A 22,900-nucleotide genomic window follows, 5' to 3' on the forward strand; every position below is an offset into this window, starting at 1 on the left:
TAATCCAAAAAATAAAAACTCCCTATTTAAAAAAAAAAAAAGCATATAACTTACGGTATTATTTATCTTTTGAGCAAATTACCCCCTAATTATTAATTTTGACTAATTTTTTTATAAAAAAAATTCCAAAATACCCTGTAAGCAAAGAATTTTATTTTATTTTTCTCTCTATTGCAGGACTCTATATATAGTCGGTACTGCCACCGTTTCGTTCAGTCCGTTTACACCCAGTTCAGTGCCAGACTCCATGCTCGCCGGTGAGAAGGTGTGGTCAATGCCTACCCTCCGACCATCACCACCACCCAATACCCACCCGCGAAAACCACCATCACCATAACCATCATGAACCACTAGTACCCACCATCTTCAAACCCCAGTTCAGATAAAATTGGCAAAATAAGCCTACAAATCCAAACCCAATGTTGCACAAATGCAGACGTTGAAGAGTTTCAGTTTCGCCGCCACTCGCCGCCAGTAAAGCCATTGATGGATCCCTGAAATTCGTGATAACCCCTTCGGCAATTCGAAGTGAATTTATCAATTCTAATCTGGCCATTCGAAGTGATAACCCTCGAATTATCAACAATAACAATGAGATCAAAGAAACAATAAACCCTCGATTAAAAGTCTTTTAGCACAGAAGGATCGTAATTCCTTGTGTTTACTTCGGATATGGATTCGTCTCTATACTTAGTTAATATATATATATGGGCTTAAATCATAAAATTCTCAATACTATTATTTATTTATTTATTTTATCATAAAACCCAACTTGTTTATACCAAAAACAATAATAATCATTTATTGTTTTTCCCTTCTATATAATTGTTCACCTGCCGCCAAAAAAAAAAAAAAAAACACTTCCTATACCTGTTTGTCAGAGGGTGATGTAAGTAATACTACAGTACATGCATACCATGAAAATGTGTTGAATAATCAACCAATGAATCAAAATTTGTCAAATCTCAATATTATTCATGTAAAAGTTGTTTGTTTTTTTTAATTCATGTAAAAGTTGTTTGTTTTTTTGTGTTCAATAAACGACGAGATCAAAAGTTTGCATGAACAATTATTTTGCTAACACGTACGAATTAATATGTTGCGTGTCAGATCATGCATTAAACTATGATTATCATATAAACCACCTGATTAGGTGGAGAAAATTATAGACCGCACCATCTTTACCTTTTTCATTCTCCATTCAATTATTTGATGACCTTTACAAATCACTCTCTCTCATTCATTCATATATATATATATATATATATATATATATATATATCTCTGAATAATTTTATCCTGAGATCAATCTTATAATAATTGTCATGAGTTTTCTTTTAAATTAGCATTTTGAACTTAAAAAAAACTAATTTAAAAGTTACATCATGGTATAACTAAAATTACAATACCATAAAATAAAATTATAGGAGATGGTGGTTTAATTTGGACAAATGAAGTTAAAAGAACTTATAGAAACTAAAAGATGATTAATTTGTGTATGTTACTGTAAATGAATTTTAATTCTTATTCAAACGAATAAATATGCATTTTTTTTTTTTTTTTTCCGGAAGGTATAAATATGCATATATTTCAGCATTTTTATAAATGAGGTGTTCGAAATTTTATCCCGAGCAGGGCGTCTCCACCGATCGAGTAAAGCTTGATTACGTCAACGAACATAGCTTTTAAAGAATTAATTGCAACTAATAAGAATCGATTTTGAAACATGATGACTAGAGAACGTGGCAACTATGATGAGATGGACATCAAGGTAGCATTATTCTCCCTTTGAGTAATGCTTACATCAGCCTGTCAATTCATGCAATCCACCACTAATTGTTCATTCTTGATCTCCACTTCGATATATATATATATATATATATATATATATATATACACAAACACACACACACACATACACATCACAAACATATATATGATCTATATATAAGTATTTTCTTTCTTGCATAGATATCTTTTGCTTCATGTTGGTAACAAGTACTAGTCCTCCAAAAAGAGCAAACATGGTTACAGCTGCTAAATTGACGAGTATGATGATGGTGGTGGAAATAATAGTGAGTGGAATGAGAATTGGAGCAGATGGTCTGAGTATGAATTACTATATGATGATGAATTGCCCATTTGCGGATATGATTGTCAAGAATACAGTCAACACAGCTTTGCAGTCTAATCCAACTCTTGCGGCAGGCCTTGTCAGAATGCATTTCCATGACTGCTTCATTGAGGTTCTTAATTTCTCTCTCTCTCTCTCTCTCTCTCTCTCTCTCTCTCTCTCTCTCTGGCATTTATTTATATTTTAAAATTCATCTTGTGTGATGAAAATATATATATATGTGTATATATATGTGTGTATACAGGGATGTGACGGTTCAATTCTGATTGATTCAACGAAAGATAACACAGCAGAAAAGGACTCCCCAGCAAATTTGAGTTTGCAGGGATATGAAATAATCGACAATGCAAAAGAACAGCTCGAAAATGTATGCCCCGGCGTCGTTTCATGTGCTGACATTGTTGCTATGGCTGCCAGGGATGCTGTTTTCTTTGTAAGAATCTATATATATATATAATTGAATTTACAAAGAAGCTAGCTAGATTAATGATCCATATATTTATACATACATGAATAATTAACTTATAATTAATGGAATTTTAATTATATATATTGTTATGGATCAGGCTGGGGGTCCAGTATATGAGATACCAAAAGGAAGGAAGGATGGAAGAAGATCTAAAATAGAAGACACGAGAAACCTGCCTCCACCCTTCTTCAATAGCTCTGACCTTATCACCATGTTTTCTCAACGAGGTTTTACTGTTCAAGAAATGGTAGCTTTATCGGGTAATTTATATATATATATATATATATATATATATATATATCAATTTTACATATATGTTCTTGTCATATTCTTCACATAATTTAGAGTGTCTGGATCCTTAATTATATATATTTTCAGAATATTTTTTAGGTTAAATTTTTAATAATTAATTATTGTTTAACCTGATGGCAAGGATAGGTATCCAATTTCATTTGTACCCTAAATGGTGCTCATAAAATAGTGAAAGGCATACAGTCACATGAACAACAATAAAAGTTCATTGAAAATTATTAAACAACTAAATTCATATATTGGATTCTGATTCCATATTTCCACTTTAGTTGTCGTGAGATGTGAGACGGAAAACAAGAAAGAAAGAAAGAAAAAAAAAAAAATTGCCACTCTAGTGAGTAAGTGGTGTGTTAGGTAACGTTTCGACTTCAGAATCTCTAATAACACAACACCCGGTCTAGCCCTTGTATAGCATGACATGTAAAGCTTTGTTGTTTTTTTTAATTGTTGTGAGTTGTGCAGCGGAATAAATCATTGAGGGTTTAAGTTTTGAAAAAACATATTATGTACATATGTGTCATAACATTTGAATTCAACATTTTAAAGTGTTGGTCATTGTAGACCTCAATTTATCAAACATGAACATCTCATCAATTCCGCAACCGATTTTCATCTTGAATTGTAAACTAAAAAATACAACTCGATCGGACTTTTTTTGACACCAAAATTAGCCAATTACAAAATATATATTTCACAGTTGTATATAATTTTTTGTTGTAGGGTTTTTGAATACATTTAAATATATTTTTAATATATTAAATTTCAAGAATAATATAAAGATAGAAGAGAAACAAAGAACAATGTACCAACAATCTATTTATTTCAATCCGATTTATTGTATTGAAAGACGGAATTAATTAATTAATTTTATAAATTACAACACCACTGCAGCATAGGACTAATACATGCATATATGATGGTGGTGATGTTGTTAGGGGCACATACACTAGGAGTGGCAAGGTGCTCATCATTCAAAAACCGATTGAGTAAATTCGACTCCACTCATGATGTGGATCCAGCCATCGACTCTGACTTCGCCAAGACACTGGCCAAGACATGCAGCGCAGGGGACAACGCGGAGCAACCATTCGACGACACAAGAAACACTTTCGACAATGCTTATTACAATGCCTTGCAAAGGAAAGCCGGCGTGCTTACTTCAGACCAGACCTTGTACGCCAGTCCCAAAACCAGAGCCATTGTCAATGGTTATGCAATGAACCAAGCCATGTTCTTCTTTGATTTCCAGCAGGCCATGGTCAAAATGGGTTTGATGGATGTCAAAGAAGGATCCAAAGGAGAAGTGCGACAAAATTGCCGCCAAATCAACTGATTCATTCATCCTGAGTTGATGATTTAAACATATATTGCATGTTGTGCTGCACTCATCGAGTTCTTGCAATGTATATGGGTTGGTTATGTAAATTTCACTATCTATCATCCATCTCATGTTGTATGTATTTGTGTGGGATTTATGTAGCTCTTATATATACGTGAAGCTTAAAAATTAAGGATGTTTTAGTTTTGAATAGATTCTTGCATGCTTTAAAATGCCAGGTGGAATTTTTTTTTCCCTTCGTATTTTCTAGTTTCCATGAGTCCATGATGAGTATGAAAACGTATAGAGAAAGCTTCCAAATTGGCTTTCTAAAGTCAACTCAAGAACAATGCTAGGAGGGAAAGATTAGATAAAAAAAAAATGGTGAGTTACGTGGGAAGCTATTAGTTGATTAATTGTGATTCACTCTCTAAATGACCTAGATGAAGTGATTAGATCAATTTGCCTAATTTTTGTAATTGATTAATTAACCACAAATATGATCAATTAAACATCCACAACCACAAAACTAAATACTGAAAAGTATAGCAAAGTTTGAGAGATGACATTAGAATTTTAGCAAGAAAACCAATTGGAAAATCTCAAAGATTTTTGCGTTGTCCCAAGCGTAAATGATCCACCATATATGAAGCAAAATATATCGAACTTTAACTCAGGCTCACACCCTTTACTCTACCAAGACTCATGTTGGTTCCACCTTTAAATTAAGATTTGCCCTTTAAATGGCAAATGAATCAAAACATGTCATCAACTCCAATTGTCGTCCCAAGCGACTCCTTTCCTGAAAAATGTTTGTATAATAGAAGGTGAGGACAGCCACTCAGTAAGGTATGGATTATACAAGTAAATGCGTTCTTCGAAATTCCAATGACATACAAGAAATGCTTGGCATCCCAAGGATGAAGAGTCATACAACCTAAAGCCTAAGTTTCGTGAAATAAAAAAGGAATCATACACCCTAACTCTAATTTCTGTAGCATGATAGTCACTCAACTCAAGTAGTCACATAATCAAACCATGCATTAAAATACCAAGTTGTCAAATAATAACCACAAAGAACTATGAACCAAATAAGCTAGGCACATTATCACATAATGGCTACCACGAAACTATAACCATAACGAAATCCACATGATCCTATGAATTATTAACTCAACACAACACATGAACCTCACTATGATGCAACTCATACAAGTAACTCCATGATCAAAATGATGTTGTACCAGATTCAAATTCCGCACCTAGAAACAATTGAGTGCCCTTCCGCACCCTAGCTATGGATAGCATCTATCCATCGATCAAATGTATATATATATCATGAATGTCGTGCTACACCACAATGAACTCATGGCCAAAGTGGCACACACACCATGACTCACACATGATGATTGAAGATAATCTCAATGCAACAAGGATATCTAAACTACATAAGTAGGCATTTAACCAAATCCTCTAAAATCATATAAACACATATGCACACAAATATCCACAATGATATCATCTATACATACACAAAACATGAATAGGCAAATATATATTAACCAAATGCCAAAATTTACCCCTTCCTATCATGCTTGACATTTCCAAAACTCAATGTAAGCCCAAAACAAAATAATAACAATTATATGCCTTAAATATTATAAACATCAACATACACTAAGTAAACAATTAGGCTCACATTTCCATATAACAAGTATACGTGCTTTACAATTCCCAACATCTCAAAAGACCCAAAGAAAATACAAGTTACAAACATAAGCCACCCCTGCCTCAATTTGAGATGAAAATCTCAAATGACACCAAAACGGAACAGTTCCGAATGCGAAGAAACTTCGGGGTTATGTCGGGGACTGATCCTCTTCTGGCAACACCAAAATTCAAACCCGAGCTCAAATCCAAAACTCAAAAATGGGCAAAATGAAAATCTAATTGGATGAAAAGCAAGGCCGCACAATCGGATGAAAAGCAAGGCCACACTAAGACCTTTAGAAAACCCTCATACGGCAAAGGCCAAATCAAAGTGGAAGAAAATCAAATGGAAGAGAGAATGACAACATCTAAAAAGAAAGAAAAAAACAGCAAAGAGGGGGAGAAATCTGATTTCTCTCTCTCTCTCCACTCTCTTTTATACTTTCCAAAAATATCACCTAAACGGCCCCACGTGACCCCGAAAAATGAAAGTCGTCGAAACGCGCTCAAGTGAAATAAAATCGTAAACGTAAAAGCACCAATATAAAAAACAATGAACAACAAAAAAAACAGCGTTGAAAAATAAGTCCCGAGTAGAAAAATAAGTCCCAAACCCACACGGTGACTCCCAGGTCAAAAACCCTAAAACGGGAGAAAAAGTCTAAAATGCATTTCTAAGAGTCCATGGCTTGACATAATACTAAAAGGAATCCAGTACAAGAATCCCAACCAAAAATGAGACATTTTGCCTTAACTTTTGTTAATTGTACAAAGGTCCCCTCACTAAAATAACTCAAAGATAATCGCACTTTTGCCCCAAATGAAAATATCTTCAAAAAATATTAGCACAAAGGCCCCCAAAAATGAAAATGTCAACCAAAAGAAATCGCACAAGTAACCCCAAATAATAAAAGACGGAATAAAAGTAAGTAAAATACAAATCTCAAATACAGGAAATGTCGGGAACTATTCCTGAGCACTTGACTCAACCCGGTCCAACAAAACCTGAACTTGGAAAAAAAATAAACGGAAGAAGAAAATACCGAAAAATGAAAAAGGGACAGGTCCTCACATAAGGTAACTCTTTAGTGTCATTTGGGGCCTAGGTAGCTCAACCACGCATAGAGCAGTTTCCAAAATCATTATTTTTTTTTCATTTCAAAATCAATTTCATTTTTCTCACCCAATGCCAATGCATGAATGAATTATGAACTTCAACATCATACCAATATTAAAATTCATACATTAGCTACCATCATTCTTGCATGCTTTGGAAATAACCAATACAACAATTCTCATGCTATCAATCTTAGAATTAAGGCATTTTAGATATATAACACATCTAATAGTAACAATTTATCAAATAATCTCACATTAATTCATATAAGCATGCAATTTAACACACATACCGAATAAGGCATAAATATCATGCTCTTCAATAATAATCCCTAATGGTCATGCATCAATTTCACAAATTATACATGCCATAATACAATTTAAATGAATTAACTCACAAATATCAAAGGGTGTGAGGTTTAGAGACCTCTACCTCAAAATCAAGCAAAATTCCTAATTTTTTCCCCAAATTCGAAATCACCAATGTAGTCCAAATGAAAATTAGCCCCAATCAAATCATAGCCCTCGTTGAGCTCGTTAACTTTGCATTTAAATAGCAAAGTTCAAATCATGGAGGAAATGGATGAAATATATGCTTGAAACTTGGATTTAGAGAGAAAAATATATTTGAGAGAGAGAGTGTGTGTGTCACGGTTTGGAGGAGGAGGAGGAGGAGAATTGGTATAAAATATGATATTGTGTGTTTATAAGCCTTAATAAAAAGCTGTGGTCCCCACCTTGACCAATCAAAAGTCTATTTGCCCCTTACATACAATATAACCCTAAACATGCCACATTAATTTAATTTCAACACATAACCACATAGATATACACCAAATAATAATATATGAAATGCAACAATCCCGAAAAATAATTCTGACTGCGAAAAATCCGGGTGCGGAACTCACTTGAGACCTTTTGACCCGAAAATCTGAAAAATTCCTAAATGGCTTAAAATGCATTTCTAAGAGTTATAAACTCAAATAAATACCCCAAACCTCATTGAAAACCTTCGTGAAACACTAATCGATGTGTGACACGTAAAACGAGACACAAAAATAAAAAAATTCAAAAATTTAAAAAATGCCCGAAAATAAAATAAAAAAAATTGAGAAACATAACACACCATCCAAGTAGATCACATCTTGGATTATATGTAGTGGGTTTGGTTTATAGAAAGAGAAACTGATAGATATAGAGAGAGAATGAGAGAGCCCGATGAGAGAGAGTGAGATGATCATGTTTGTTAGGCGATTATCATATTCTAGACCCCTCTTTAGTCACATGCTTAATTGGTGGTCCCCACCTCTTTTAAGAAAGTTACAAAAATGACCCTCATAGCAATAAACACCTACAATTATGCCTACAATAGCCACATGTACTTATATATAAATACACCAAATAAGATAAATGATGAAATCCAATGACGTCGAGAAAATTCCCGAACCCAAAAATTCTACTTTGGGCCCACATGGGACCTTTTGGGTTTGAAAACTCAAAAATGACAAAATGAACTAAAATGCATTTCTAAAAATTTTAAATTCAAATAAATGCCTTAAATAACCATCGGAATCAACCTAGCATGCAAATTGATGCTGAAAAATAATAAATATAAAAACAAAAAAAAATGCCAAAAAATGTGAGACACTACATGACATCATCAGATGACTTCTAAAACACCCCTAAGGTAATTTTGACTGTTTTGCCCTTACGAGGCACTGAAAAGTGCAATTTTAGGATATATTTGGGGGTTTGTGGACGTTCCGGACACATTAGCGACGTTTGTTTCCTGTTTTGACACTTTAATCAGTGCTCCAATGTGAAGTTACTATTTCACCATTTTCTTCAATTAGGGCAATCGGGTGGTACAAACCTCTGATTGAGTTGAAACGTAGGTGCATTCCTAGGTTTTTTGGGCACCCTAAGAACAATGGCGGGATCATATTTTTGATCTGACGGTTGAGTTTTGCCAAGGACCAACCAGAGGGGTCGGGCCTATAAAGGATTTTTGGACATTGTACTGAGTATAAAAAAAAAAAGCTTGAGAGTATGAGTAAATGTTGTTTTTTTCTATAGTCGAGAGAAATAGAGTCATCAAGTCTAAGTACATAATAGTAGTGCTCAAAGTTAAGTGTGCTCGAGTCTGTATATGAATTTCAAAGTAATCCATCTTTTGGTTGTTTTATCATATATGAATTTTAATCCCAAGTTCATTAACCATTTAGGCCATTGAGTATTATCTTGAGTGTATTTCTCTAAGGGAAGAGTTCTTTATAAATTTTTAATGATTTATCTAATTATTATTACTATTATTTTTATGGTTTTTTCGGGGCCTTTTACTCCCACATAGCAAATAAGGAACTATTAGGCACGAGACTTTATCTCATACAAAGGTAGCCTATTTTTTGAAAGTTCGTTTTCAAAAATTTTACTAAACGCTCTTTATTATTGGCAAAGGATTTTCTGGACTTACAAACCCGTTCTGAGCCTACAGAAAGCCCAGCCAAACAGGCCATTTATCTCATACAAAGGTAGCCTGTTTTTTTGAAAGGCAGTAATAACAATAAAATCTCATAATTTTCCACGAACTTATATGACACACATTAGACATGTAAGATAATATATGTTTAATGTACTTTGCACAAGTATTGTCCATTTTTGTGATTCCAGATAAATCATGAAAGATCATCATCACATAAGGCATATTGGTACATAATTTTCAATAATGCATGTAAAGAGTTATATGTGTGCCATTTGTTTTACATTGATTGGGTAAGAATCAGAAGGTGGACCGGTGTAAGCTCTTTGAGCAAGAATTTGATTAACAGCTTGCGTTGGATGGAAGGCGTCCCAGAACACGTACTGCTTCCTATTCAAGCATGGAACTGAAAATGGAAGGCAAGTTATCTGTCCTTTATTTCTTCCAATACCGCAACACCCTCTTTCACTCTCATTAAATCCTACAATATCAAAAGTACGTCGTAGAAGGTGGATGGTTCAAATACTCATAATCGGTAAGAGTAAGAAAAAATATATATAAATTATGTTCTTACCGTAAGCAGTAGCGTTGTCAAGTATGTCACTGAATGCTCCGAAAGTGTTGCCATAAATAAAGATTCCGTCTGGGTACTTTGTATTGAGCTGATCAACAACAGATTTTAGCCGCATGTTAAACATTCCAACCATATCATTCACAAATGATACACACTTCCCCGGTGAAGCAAGACCAGTTGCTAGCTGGTTTGGAATGCAACCAAGTGGTCCAACTCCTCCCAAAAAGAACTTTTTCAGTCCTAAATTATACAGATACTGCAATACATAAATTTTCGAAACTTTAGAACTCGATAATTTAAGCTATCTATCAAATGAAATGAAGAACATATATAATTGTCTGAATCTCACTATGATTTGTCTTGTGTAGTGGTCTATGAGAAGATTGGCATAGTCTTTAGGATTGTAAACATAACTAGTGGGATATAAAGAAGGAAGAAGATAGTTATTGAGGTAGTCGTTGCCACCAAGAATCATTACAACTAAGGACTTGGCCAAATATTGGCTCAATTCTTTCTCCTCCCTCATTTGGTTCCTCAATTCACTCAAGCTGCTTTCAAAATTTTGAACTTGTTGCCTTAAGCTGAACCGTTCACCCTGCGTCGTCATGTTAGTAGATCATTTTGATGACTTTAAGATCGGCGACACACCTAGATCCTCTCCAATAACTTCTCTCTTCAGATATCTTCTCCAAACTAACATCCAATGGTCACCAAGTTGTGCATGAAATCATAAATAAATAGGGCACTTTCATAATCTTTCGTTGTAGTCTTGGAGATGTTTGAAGATAAATGTTATTGGAGAGGATCCATTAACTTGTAATATATTCACACATATACCATGTATATAAAAACACACACACGCATATATATATATACATTATTATACACATACAAAAAAAAAAAACTGAAAATGGACTTTACTAAATGTTGTCCTGTCTCATCAAGTATTCCTGCCGCAGCTGAAGCATAATTTACTCCCCTGAGAATGTTTCTTCCTGTAGCGGAAGGGTTTGCAAAGGCTGGAACATAAGAAAGTTCCAACAAATCTCCTGCAAAATTCTCACAAAGATGGAGCTTGGGCTAAGCAGAAGCACAACGTTAAGCTAAAGCATTGCCAAACAATGCAATATTTCAGACATATAATATCGTAATTGAAACTTCTACTCTAAGTATTGAATTAATAAAATATATATATATTTTTTTTTTTTTTTTTGGTGGGGTAAATTCAATTAATAAAATCTATTGCTCATTTTTTTCTACTCAAGTATCTATAAACAATTTTTTACTTTTCCAAAACCATTTTATTTATTTAAGAACTCAATTTTAAATAACTCTGTATAAAAAATAATATAAAGAAAAATAGACCAATATATAAACAATGTGCAAAATAAACATATCAAAAACTAAAAGAGAACAAATAAACTTCTGGCCTCAGAGAGGCACGTGATGTCACACTGTTCTAAAATCTTTTTAGTCTTCATTTAAATAGGTAATGACAGATCATCAAAGTTCCGAAAATAAAACTCCAAAGTCATCCATGAGCACATTTAAAGAGGACAATCACAAAGTTTGGATGTCATGTTGCCAAAAGCTCAAATGTGCAATAAAAACCATAGAAGATAATATTTTGGGCTGGAGGGAAGAAATGGGAATGAAACAAGGTGACTTAATTGTTACTAGGAAGAAGATTATTTGATTATATTTTCCGTCTATTGAAATAACATGGTATTTATATGCTACTGAAAAAGTGTTGTAACCAAAATTGTCTATTGGCTATCTTGCCTATATAAGGGTAATAGCTTATTAAATATTTAAATATTGGTTTATAAACCTTCAAATTAAATATCAAATTAAAAAATTCTATTAATAAACAAAATAAAGAAAGCAACTAACACTAATGAAATAGTTGAAAGACTCTTCCAAACTAGACTTCGGATGTAGTGTTGCAATCTCCATTTAAGGGTCTTAAGAGACTAATACTTGAACTCCATCCCTTAATCAAATTTCAACACAACACACACAGGCACAGACCTAGTTCAGGACCACTGGATTTTTTTTAATTTGCATTATTACTTATAGTTTTAATTAAAATTTCAAAAATGCCCTCCCTAAATTTTTTTAAATGCCCCCTTCACATTTTTACCTCACTGATTTCTCCACTGAATTTTTTCTAATTTATATTATTACCTAAAATTTTAGTTAAAATTTCAAAAATGCCCCCATTCAATTTTTAAAATGGCCCACTTCACAAATTTTTTTTTTCAAATTTGTCAACAATTTTTTTTATTCTTCGACGATGCCCCCCAAAAAAATTCCTGGGTCCGTCACTAGACACACATATAATTATCGTTAGACTTGCTTTCGTGTTGTAGCACTTTTAATGATCATGCATTGATATCTTAATTCTCATGAGAGTTACAAAAGAAAACCTTTGCAAGAGTATACGTGCCGCATTCTCATTCAACCATCTTTGGATTAATTCTCAATAGCCATTGTCTTATATGCTAGAAAACACCTATGTTAACTTAATATAACAATATTTTCTTCTAAAATAAAACAAGTACATTTACATATAAAATAAAACAAGTACATTTACATACTTACACGCTATTGTATATATCAAATAATTTCAAAATCTTCAACTAAAATATCATTAACATAATACATTTTAGTTGAATTCCCTATACAAAAGTAATTTCGACAGAGCAATAGTAAAAAACAATCTCCGATAAAAATTGAAATTTGATATATTTAAAATTAAAGTAAATCACAATAATAATGTAAAAGAAATGATTCAGATTCAATTTAGCCCCAACATTTCAATGTTATGAAATAAATAATAATATCACACAAGTATTTGAGGATCTAGGGGAAAAAATGGATTAAATATGGATTTAAAAAGGTCTTGAACCGATCATGTAAAGTTTGTCTGATTAGAAACATAAAAATAAAAAATAGGAGTAGTATTGAGTTACCATCAACTCAGCCAAGTGTATTTTCGTAAACATGGTAGGACCCATTTGTTGAAAAATTTGAAAGATGACAAGAAAAGGTAAATCAACCAAATCTACTTTTCTTAACAACAAAGAAGAAGAAGAAGATGAGGAGCAAATATTGCATACAGGTAGGTAGTTCCATTTCAAAATGAACGCCGCTATATTTAAGCTAACTATAAGGAAATAATTGTGAAATTTCATGAATATATATATATATATAGGCAATCACCAGCAAATCACAAATATCAATCAAATTCAGGTATTTGTACGTATTTGAGTGTCATAGATCAAGTGGGTATATAATAATTACATGATTGAAAAAAACTAAATAAAATTATAAGATATGCAAAAACTGAAAGCAGAGTAATTAGGTACTTACCTAGATAATCTATGATGGTTCTTCCATTACAGAATCTCCCGGAAGGTCCTTCATAGAAATCAACACCATAAGGCACGTAGTTTGCTTTAGCTAAAGAATTTAGGTGGTTGTTGTTTCCATTGTCTGTCAACGAATCTCCAAAAGCAAATATAGCTGTAAATTGTGGCGAATAATATTGATCATCAGCTGTAACGCCATTATTAACATTAATCAAGGATAAATTATTGATCATCAAAACAACACCCGCGTATATAATAATTGACGCAACATTTGGTCTCAAGGACGGATCATCCATCGATCTTTACCCTTTGTGTGTGGTCTCTGTGTGTATACAAATTAGTTAATGTGCACAAGGCTTCAATAATATACAACTCTATGCATACATGAGTAACATATATGATGCCCTTTTGTGAAAAAGTTGAAAACTGTTCTGAAAGCTTGCAAGCAACAGTCCATGAATTCTTGCTTTTTCTTTTTCTTTTCTTTTTTTCCTTCCAAGTCTTTTCCACCTTATATATGGAGCTATTGTTTCAGTTACACTTCTTTGTCAGTTTTTCCTACTCTCTCCATTTCTTTTTCCTTTTTTTCTTACTTTTGTGCCTTCTAGCTAGTGTAGGATTATAGTCCGGGGGGTTTAGTGCAATTTGTTTTATATATATATATATATATATGAAGATATATAGTTCACACTTGTTTGCTACGAAATAGAGGCTGTGGTCTAGGAGTGTCGTTTATGGTGTGAATAGAGTGTCATTATGGCATGAAGAGAGAGGGAGTCGTCTATAAATTACATGAGAAACAGTTATAGAGATTGCAAATAAATTGAACTTTTTGTACAGCTATTTAACACCATAACAAGATAAATCAATCTATCTATGTGACAACTCTTTAAATTTTCAAGTTTGTTAGAGCCTGTCTTGTAGATTAGAAACTTACTAAATGTATGCTAAAGCTGTAACCTAATCTCATTTGCTACTTTTGAAATGGAGTTCTTCTCATCAATTCAATACTGAGAGAAAATAATTAATATACTCAGAACTGCAGAATTTAATAATTTTATATAAGAGAGTGAAAAAACCTTACTCCACCAGATTGACAGCAGCTCCCATAACCTTTTAAAGGGATTCCACAAAGGCCTCCTCTGTGGCAAGAAGAGTACGTTTATCAGAAGTCTGAAGGTACCAAAATTACATGAGAAACAGTTATAGAGATTGTGGACTATTTGTAGAGACACACCTAAAGAGTGGTAAACCTGATAGAAAATTAGATTGAGTAGATATGTCAAAACATGAAGATCCATTAGGAAACTATATATATATATGTATGTATGTATATTCCTGTTGCAGGGCAATGCAATGTTTTCAAATTCTGTTCAAGTTTTTGTGTTTTTTTTCAAATGTTAACTAATGTTCAAGTTGAACTCTGCATGTGCTAGTACTCCAAGTTTCATTAACGCATGCATTTACGCATGATTGAGCAAATATAGCAAGGGGCAACACCCTTTTAAAAATATTGAATTTGGGGAATTAAACAATATAGAAGGAAGTTGAAAGCAGGAAAGCATGAGCTGCATGAGGAGTATATGTGTGTGTGTGTGTATTTATAAATAAGCTGCTCGAGACCCTTGGTATCACATGATCATGTAGATAACAAAGAATAGAAGATGATCCATCACAAAGAAATCCTCAAATTAAACTAGAACGAGAGCTTAAACTAAAATAAGAAGAATTAGCATTCATGTCGAAACGAATCCTTAAATAATTAAACATGGCATGTAGAAGATCATAAAAAATAAATAAATAATTCATCCAAGAACTAAGATTTAAAAGATAGCCATCCTGTTCATTAATGTAGTGGACTCTTCTTTAGAAGGTGTCACTACAATTTCATAATTGGCGCCATGCCATCATAGGAATGGCTGCTAAAGGGAGTCTGATTGAGGCATTTAATCGAGCAGATAGTGGGCACACAGACCAGCGGCATTTTTTGAGCTCGAGCAGGTGTTGGGTATCTGCTGATTAGAGTATGTAATGGTTAAGAAGAAGCCTAATAGTGCCGAGTTTACACCCTTTGAGCAATTGATGATTCGAGACATTGTTGGAGTTAGGGACCAAGATTATTGGACATAGTGGATGATGATGATGATCGAGCAGTTGTACCAAGACGTCTATATATGAAGAATCAAGTGTGGGTGGTCGCCTTACATGGTTATATTATTCACCCTATTTTCTCAGCTTTAAAATTATTTTTCATTTTCAATTATTCAGGGTATAGAATTGGAATCCTAGAATTAGAATGAGAGAAAATTTTTATTCAATTTTTTTAATTATTTTTCTCTAATTTCTTCTATTTTAGTTTTAAAACTCCAATTTTCTGTTCAATATAATCTTATTTTATTTTTTATTATTATTTTTTTACCGAATAAATAAAAATGCCTATACCAATTAAATTGCCCAACTCATCCCAATTACCCTTATTTTGTTTAATTTTAGAAAAATTAAACTATCAAGTCAATGCTTTGTAGTTTCCACATATTTACGGACATTAACGATCTTATTGTTTTTCATTTCCTTCTCTTTCTTTTCTTCAATTTTTTTTTTTTTTTTTTTTTCTTCTCCTTCTCTTTGTTTTTTTCTAAATTTGAGTTGGACCTTTTGAAACTAACTCATTTCACACTTAGACTAAATGATACTTTTAAAATGTATCAATAATATGAGATATACACGGTTTGCACCCTTAAATTTAATTTTTTTTCTTTTCAGCTATGTGCTACATGATACGTTGAGATTTATTACTCTTAAATTCTTCCTATTTAACTATAAAAATAAATTTCATAAATAGTGTAACTACCAAGTATAAATCTGTTAGTGCATGTATTATCATTTTACATGGTTTGAATAGGCTTAGGAGAAGATACTCATGGATGTTGGAATGTGCATAACCATACGGGCCTTTTTGGTTGTTGCTTAGCCCAATCACTGGTGGGTATGTTTGATAGAACCGATGTTCAATTCGGTGCAGTTTTAAGCCCATCTTTGTAGCTTGCATTTAAGCATTACCAGATGACTATGGGTTGGGCTGTAAAATGCTTGTGTGGTCGTAGAATCTTTGTGACCATATCTTATGGTGGCACTGTTTGTTGTCTATCTTATGCTTTTGTGTGTAGGGTTGTTTTGTTCGGTTGTTTTGTGTGTAGGGTTGTTTTGTTTGGTTGTTTGTTTTATTGCTCAGTATTTCCTTTTTTTTCTTATTTTCCTTTCCTAATATTTGCTTTAGGAGTAGTTTTCTAGTTTGCGTTAAATTCCTTACTTGTAATTCTTGTAATGGAATTCTGCTTATTAAATAAAATTAGGACGCTTAACTTAGTTTCCTCCTTTTTTTATTTCTTGAGTTTATCTTTTCAAGTTGATGAACGTTCATCAATTTTATCCTATGTTTTAAAAGTCCTCTTCATTGAGGCATTGAAGAATCCAAAACGGAAAGCCGTAATCTTTATTTTCTAAAATAGTCACCTGAATTTCTTTAAAGACTAATTTTAAGTTCGCTTATAATTACGGATAGGTTTGGCTATTCTCTAATTGAGTTAATAGACTCTGGCACGCTGCAAAATTTTATAGCCAAAAACATACACAACATTGTAGAGACACTAATACCATTTATTTATTTATTTATTTTGTTATTGGCAAAAAGCACACGCACTTCTCACCCACACACTCACTTTTTTTTTTTGAAAATTCGAACTCTCATCATCAACTTTAAAAATTAGATGAAAAACTATTGGACCATAGAGCCCTTGGTTGAGAAACAAATACCTTAAGGGAGTAAATATTTATGAATGATATGAGATTCCTAGAATAAGACTTGTGCGAGTCTTGAGAGACAGAGAGTATGTAAGATTAGAGCGTATGTCTCATATCCTGAAATTTTAGTAATTTCTTTAATTGGTGTTAGGAGTTTATTAATGTTATTTGAACTAAATGTACCTATGGAGTTGAGATGGTGAAAGCAATTAGATTTAGAAGAAAATAGAAGATGTAGAAGAAAAAGGAAAAAAATAAGAGAAGAAAAAAGGGAAAAAGAAAACAAGAATAGCATCACTTTAAAAGAAAAAAAAAAATTAAAGCATTGAAGCATTGAAGCAAAGAAATTTTACTTTTTCAAAGAATTTAGAGAGAGAGAGAGAGAGAGAAAGAGAGCAAAAATAAATAAAAAATTAAGAGATAATTTTAAAATTAAAATAATTTTAGGAAGACATTATATATAAATTTGTATAAATATGTATGGCATACACTGCTCTGCCCTTATCGATAAAAATAAATAAATAAATAAATAAACTGACCAAACCAAGGATAAGTGGCAACAAAATGCAACCTAAACTCTCTCTCTATATATAAACATTGTAATATGATTGAAAAAATAAATAAATAAATTAGGAAAAATATTTAAGGGAGAGAATAAACTGTTATTCATTTTCTGTAATTGGGATACAATAGATGCACACAAAACATCATTTAGATATATATATATATATACACCAATGAAGCACCGACATGTGGGAATGGGCTGTCGTACCGGTATCGAACACGTGTCCGAGGCTCTGACACCTCTGTAGAGGTTCTTGAAATTCAGAGAAAGATTATGAGAATTAAAAATATATTCGATATTTTCAATGATGGTGTTACATCCAATTTATAGAATAGGACCTAGCTAAAATAGGTAATTAATTACCTACCAATTAGGCCTAAATCAGGGAGTAAATAATTCAATCCGACAGTTGTACTATAAGAGATAAAATCTCAACACTCCCCCTCAAGTTGGTGCATAGATGTCACACATGCCTAACTTGTCTAAAAATTTTGAAAACACTTAATTTGAGACTACTTTGGTGAGAATGTCGGCTAGTTGATTCTCAGATCGAATCTTATGCAACTCTACTATTTTCCCATCCAACTTCTCCTTAATAAAGAATCTGTCTATTTCGACATACTCCGTATGACCATGTTAAATTGAATTATGGACAATATCACATGTTGCTTTATTGTCACAAAATAGTCGAATAGGTTGCCCAGGTAGATAACCCAAATCCCACAAGAGAAGTCTTAACCACAATGTTTCACAAAGTGCAAGTGCCATATCTCTGAATTTAGCTTCCACACTCGAGCGAACAACAACATTTTGTTTTTTGCTTCTCCATGTAACAAGATTACCTCCTATAAAAGTAAAGTAAACAGAAGTAGATCGCCTATCATCTATAGCTCCAACCCAATTAGCATCAGTATATGCATCTATGTTTTGATAACCAACATTTTTAGTGAACAAAATTCCTTTTCCAAGAGCAGATTTCAAGTACCTCAAAATGCGCATAACTGCATTCATATGTTGCTTTCCAGGGTCATGCATAAAGTGGTTAACAATGCTCAATGCATAAGCCAGATCTGGTCTAGTGTGTGCTAAGTACATCAATCTCCCTACAAGTCTTTGGTATCTTCCTTTATTAGCAGGTACTTGGTTGGACTGAACACATAACTGCAGTCTTTCTTCCACTGGTGTCTCAGCTGGTTGACATGCTGTCATGCCAGTCTCGTGTAATAGATCTAAGGCATATTTTCTTTGAGATAAAAAGATTTCTTTATTAGATCGAGATACTTTGATCCCAAGAAAATATCTCAAAGGACCTAGATCTTTCATTTTGAATTCTCTGAACAAGTACTTCTTGAGAGCCTTTATTTCTTTAGGATCATTCCCTGTAACCACCATGTCATCTACATATACAATGACTCTCACGGTAGCTAAAGGCTATCATTGACTTTGTGAATTTTCCAAACCATCCTCTTAGAGATTGTTTCAACCCATATAATGATTTCTTTAACCTGCAGACCTTCCAACTATACTTTTCGGGTATCATGCATCTTGGTGCGAGATCCATGTAGACTTCTTCAGATAATTCACCATGCAGAAAGGCATTCTTCACATCGAATTGTTGCAATGGCCAATCCAAGTTCGCAACTAAAGACAACAAGACTCGAACTGTGTTGATTTTGGCTATAGGTGCAAATGTCTCTGTGTAATCGATTCCATAGGTTTGGGGGTAACCTTTTGCCACTAATCTTGCTTTAAAGTATTCAACTGTGCCATCGACTTTATACTTTATAGTGTAAATCCATCGACATCCAACTGCTTTCTTTCCTAATGGAGGATCAATGAGTTCCCAAGGATTTCATCTCCTCGTTCATAAATGTTTTCCACCTAGGGTCAGCTAAGGCTTCCTACACACTGTTAGGAATAGATATAGTAGATAATTGATTTACAAATGACAAATTTTATTCTGACAAACGATGGTTCGACACATAATTGCTCATAGGATACTTAACTTTACTAGAAAGTTCGGGTTCATATGTGGGTTTAGGAATACCTCTAGTGTAACGCGGTGGTAATTGTTTTCTGAGTGGCTCAGACACTAAATCAGGAACATCCTCAACAGACGATTGGTTTGATATATCAATTGCGAGGGACTCGAACTCGAACGACGATGGGGTTGGCGCCATATTTTCCATTTCTGGGCGTTTATCACCACTTTGATCAAAACTAATACCGCTCGAATCCAATTTGTCCGATTCCTGATTGTTTGGACGGCAGAGATCAGCGACAGCAGGTACAATGGCAGATCCGGCGACGGCAGGGAGCAGCTTTTCGGCCTAAGAAGGGGCAGATTCGCCAATGGCCGCGACAGTAGCAACGGCAGAGAGCAGCAGCATGAGGATTGGTGGCTGGTTGCAAAGAAATCGTCGGTGAGGATTCTTATGCTGCGGCAAAGCTGGCAGCTCTGCTGTGCTAGTGCAATTTGCGAAGGAATAAAGTGGAAGAAAAAAAATTGAAAAAAAAATAATAATAATAAAATAAAATAAAAAATTTGAGAGTTTAGGTCTGACTTAATTTCAGAGGTACGGTTCAAAGAGTTTCAAAGCCTTTTTTTCGGTAGACACTGATACCAACTTGAAATTCAGAGAAAGAATATGAGAATTAAAACTATATTTGATATTTTCATTGAAGGTGTTACATCCAATTTATAGAATAGGACCTAGCTAAAATAGATAACTAATTACCTACCAATTAGCCCTAAATCAGGGAGTAAATAATTCAATCCTACAGCTGTACTATAAGAGATAAAATCTCAATAGAGGTGTCCTATTTTTTTATCATTTTTTTCATGCCGGACAAGGTGAAAGACACGCCGGCAACACGCATAGGACATGAGTTCAGATTTTTTGTCAAAAAAAAAAAAAAAGAAGATAAAGAGATATATATATACATGTATATGGTTGTGTGTATTTATAGAAAGATAGATTGAGGGAGAGAGATGGATAATATGAGAAAGTCTGTTGCGAAATATTGACTGGAGATTACAGATTTTGTGGATCTGCTTCAAGCTTCAGATCAAGCAAGTAAGGCAGGGCTAGTTCATAGGATGATATGATCCAAGCGAAGCCAGACAAGACAAGGAAAATTCCTTGAATCAACTATCCTTTTGCACTCCATCTGTAACAACCCAAATCCTCATGGATCCGGATCATTAAACGGGTCCTTACCCGACCCAAAATCATCCGAGGGTAAAACGGTCTTTTCACATTAAATTTAAATAACAAGGTCCAAAAGGGCAAAATGGTAATATGTTATAATTCAATAAATTGAGACTCAAGGGTATAACGGTCATTAACTTGTATCACATAGTAAATAAAATAAGGTTCAGGGCAATATAGTCCTTTCGGGGGTTAAAATATAATTGTGGCATTTTAGTGGGTCAAAGAAAATAATTACGTGTAATTTCACTTGGTGCCAAAGTGTAATTTAAGAACTTAAATAGTAATTACATATGTGACGTAAACCGGTCAACGTATATGCATCATACGTCGACTGGTTTGGGTTATGAACAGTGGTGATACCCACTGCAGAGATACTGGTCGACGTGTGGGAAGCTACACGTCGACTAGTTTGGAACGTGTACAACATTACCACACTGTAAAGATACCGGTCGACGTATGGGGACGTATGGGGAGCCACACGTCGACTGGTTCACGTAATTCGGTCGACGTATAGGATTTTTACGTTGATTGGTTTGGGTCATTCACGTTTAAAAGCCCACTGTCAGGATACCGATCGACGTATTACACGTCGACTGGTTCATGCAACTCGGTCGACGTAGGGGGTTCTACGTCGACTGGTTTGGGTTATCCTCACCCACTGTCCAAACATCTGTCCCACTGCACTCACGTACATAATAACCACCACTTGATAACGTAATTTGCAACACGTTATATGATATACGGGTATTAACATGATACGAATTTAATTACATTACCCAAATGGCCATATACCTGATAAATCCAAATAATTCACATATTGCAAAATAATACATTTTGTGTCATGCACTCTATAAGAATAGTTCAAGTCCCACAAAATACATTCAAAAATGCCTTTAAGTTCCCTTAGCTCTGTGGTGGATTATCATCCGTCAATTCCTTGCCATGACCTGAAAAATATAATATATATAGTGGGGTGAGTGAATTGCTCAGTAGATGGCGCCTAAGATGCACCTCATGAGACCCCGTGAATCCAAAACAAAGAATAGGCCAATAGGAATTGGGGTCATACAACATAGGTGAGAATACAACATGGTTATCATTCTCAACACAAATAATAAGATGCAATGGAGATGCAATGTATGCCGATGTTGCTCCCCCTTTTCACAATCAGAATCATCGCTTTCAAACTGTTAATGTAACCCCCTTTGGAGACTCCGCAGCGCCGAGAGAAGGATTGGCTACTGTCCCCGACCTTTGGTGACTCCGCAGCGTCATTATAGGGCCCAGATAGCTCAACCACGCTAGGACAATCTCCCTAGTTCTCTCTAGGTTACATTAAGCTACAGGCCCGTTGGTGACTCCGCAGCGACCGGGTTTTATTTAAACACTTTCATCAATACATTCTTTCCCAAAACTCCCTATTTTCATTTCAAGAACAGTTTCTTCCCTTCATGCAACCCAATGGTGTATATGCATGTTTCATGATCTCAATACTATGAAAATGAGGAATTTGACACCACACAAGTAAGCATGTTCTCATACTTTTAATATTTAAACATACTTTTAATATTTAAACAATAATGAATTATCACAAAATACAATAGGGCATGCATTCATACACTATTTACAGCATGTGAACAATACAATAGACATAAAACTCATTATATAAGCATACTTCTCATATAGCACAATCAAGACATGTCTTCACATATTCACATATATACAACCAAGACAATTTAGGCTACAATTAACACAAATAAGCATGCTATAACACAATTCATGTAGATTAACTCACAAAGGTGCATGAATAATGTGAATTAGGAAGCCCCTACC

The 22,900-nt window shown here is 33.9% G+C and overlaps 2 protein-coding genes across 4 annotated transcripts; one reads left to right on the forward strand and one right to left on the reverse strand.

Moving 5' to 3' along the window:
* Positions 1–1,895: 1,895 nt before the first annotated feature.
* Positions 1,896–4,446, forward strand: LOC132267354 (peroxidase 47). The gene is made up of 4 exons (XM_059768518.1): positions 1,896–2,246; positions 2,379–2,567; positions 2,701–2,863; positions 3,851–4,446. Exons 1-4 carry the CDS (start codon positions 1,986–1,988, stop codon positions 4,246–4,248), a joined length of 1,011 nt encoding a protein of 336 aa, XP_059624501.1. The 5' UTR covers positions 1,896–1,985; the 3' UTR covers positions 4,249–4,446.
* A 5,212-nt stretch (positions 4,447–9,658) lies between these two features.
* Positions 9,659–16,315, reverse strand: LOC132267355 (GDSL esterase/lipase At1g71250-like). 3 transcript variants are annotated; one of them, XM_059768520.1, is made up of 7 exons: positions 15,462–16,313; positions 14,571–14,628; positions 13,488–13,640; positions 11,034–11,161; positions 10,462–10,707; positions 10,113–10,368; positions 9,661–10,019 (listed from the first exon to the last, which is right to left on the reverse strand). In XM_059768520.1, exons 1-7 carry the CDS (start codon positions 15,468–15,470, stop codon positions 9,799–9,801), a joined length of 1,071 nt encoding a protein of 356 aa, XP_059624503.1. In that variant the 5' UTR covers positions 15,471–16,313; the 3' UTR covers positions 9,661–9,798. The 3 variants fall into 3 exon arrangements, with proteins under 3 accessions (XP_059624504.1, XP_059624503.1, XP_059624502.1); XM_059768519.1 differs by having other exon boundaries at positions 14,571–16,314; XM_059768521.1 differs by lacking the exon at positions 10,462–10,707 and having other exon boundaries at positions 9,659–10,019; positions 14,571–16,315.
* Positions 16,316–22,900: the final 6,585 nt, after the last annotated feature.

This window comes from Cornus florida, unplaced genomic scaffold, assembly GCF_030987335.1.
Source record: "Cornus florida cultivar Cherokee Brave unplaced genomic scaffold, ASM3098733v1 CherokeeBrave_3.0.0_Hap2_Chr07, whole genome shotgun sequence".
Classification (NCBI taxonomy): domain Eukaryota; kingdom Viridiplantae; phylum Streptophyta; class Magnoliopsida; order Cornales; family Cornaceae; genus Cornus; species Cornus florida.

Coding starts and splice junctions, on each gene's coding strand:
- LOC132267354 (XM_059768518.1), top strand. CDS start 1,986: ATGTTGGTAACAAGTACTAGTCCTCCAAAAAGAGCAAACATGGTTACA. Junction 2,568..2,700: donor CCAGGGATGCTGTTTTCTTT/GTAAGAATCTAT, acceptor GTTATGGATCAG/GCTGGGGGTCCAGTATATGA. Junction 2,864..3,850: donor AGAAATGGTAGCTTTATCGG/GTAATTTATATA, acceptor TGATGTTGTTAG/GGGCACATACACTAGGAGTG.
- LOC132267355 (XM_059768519.1), bottom strand. CDS start 14,787: ATGGATCTTCATGTTTTGACATATCTACTCAATCTAATTTTCTATCAG. Junction 13,641..14,570: donor GCTGCTGTCAATCTGGTGGA/GTAAGGTTTTTT, acceptor CACAATTTACAG/CTATATTTGCTTTTGGAGAT. Junction 10,020..10,112: donor TGACAACGCTACTGCTTACG/GTAAGAACATAA, acceptor TTGATATTGTAG/GATTTAATGAGAGTGAAAGA.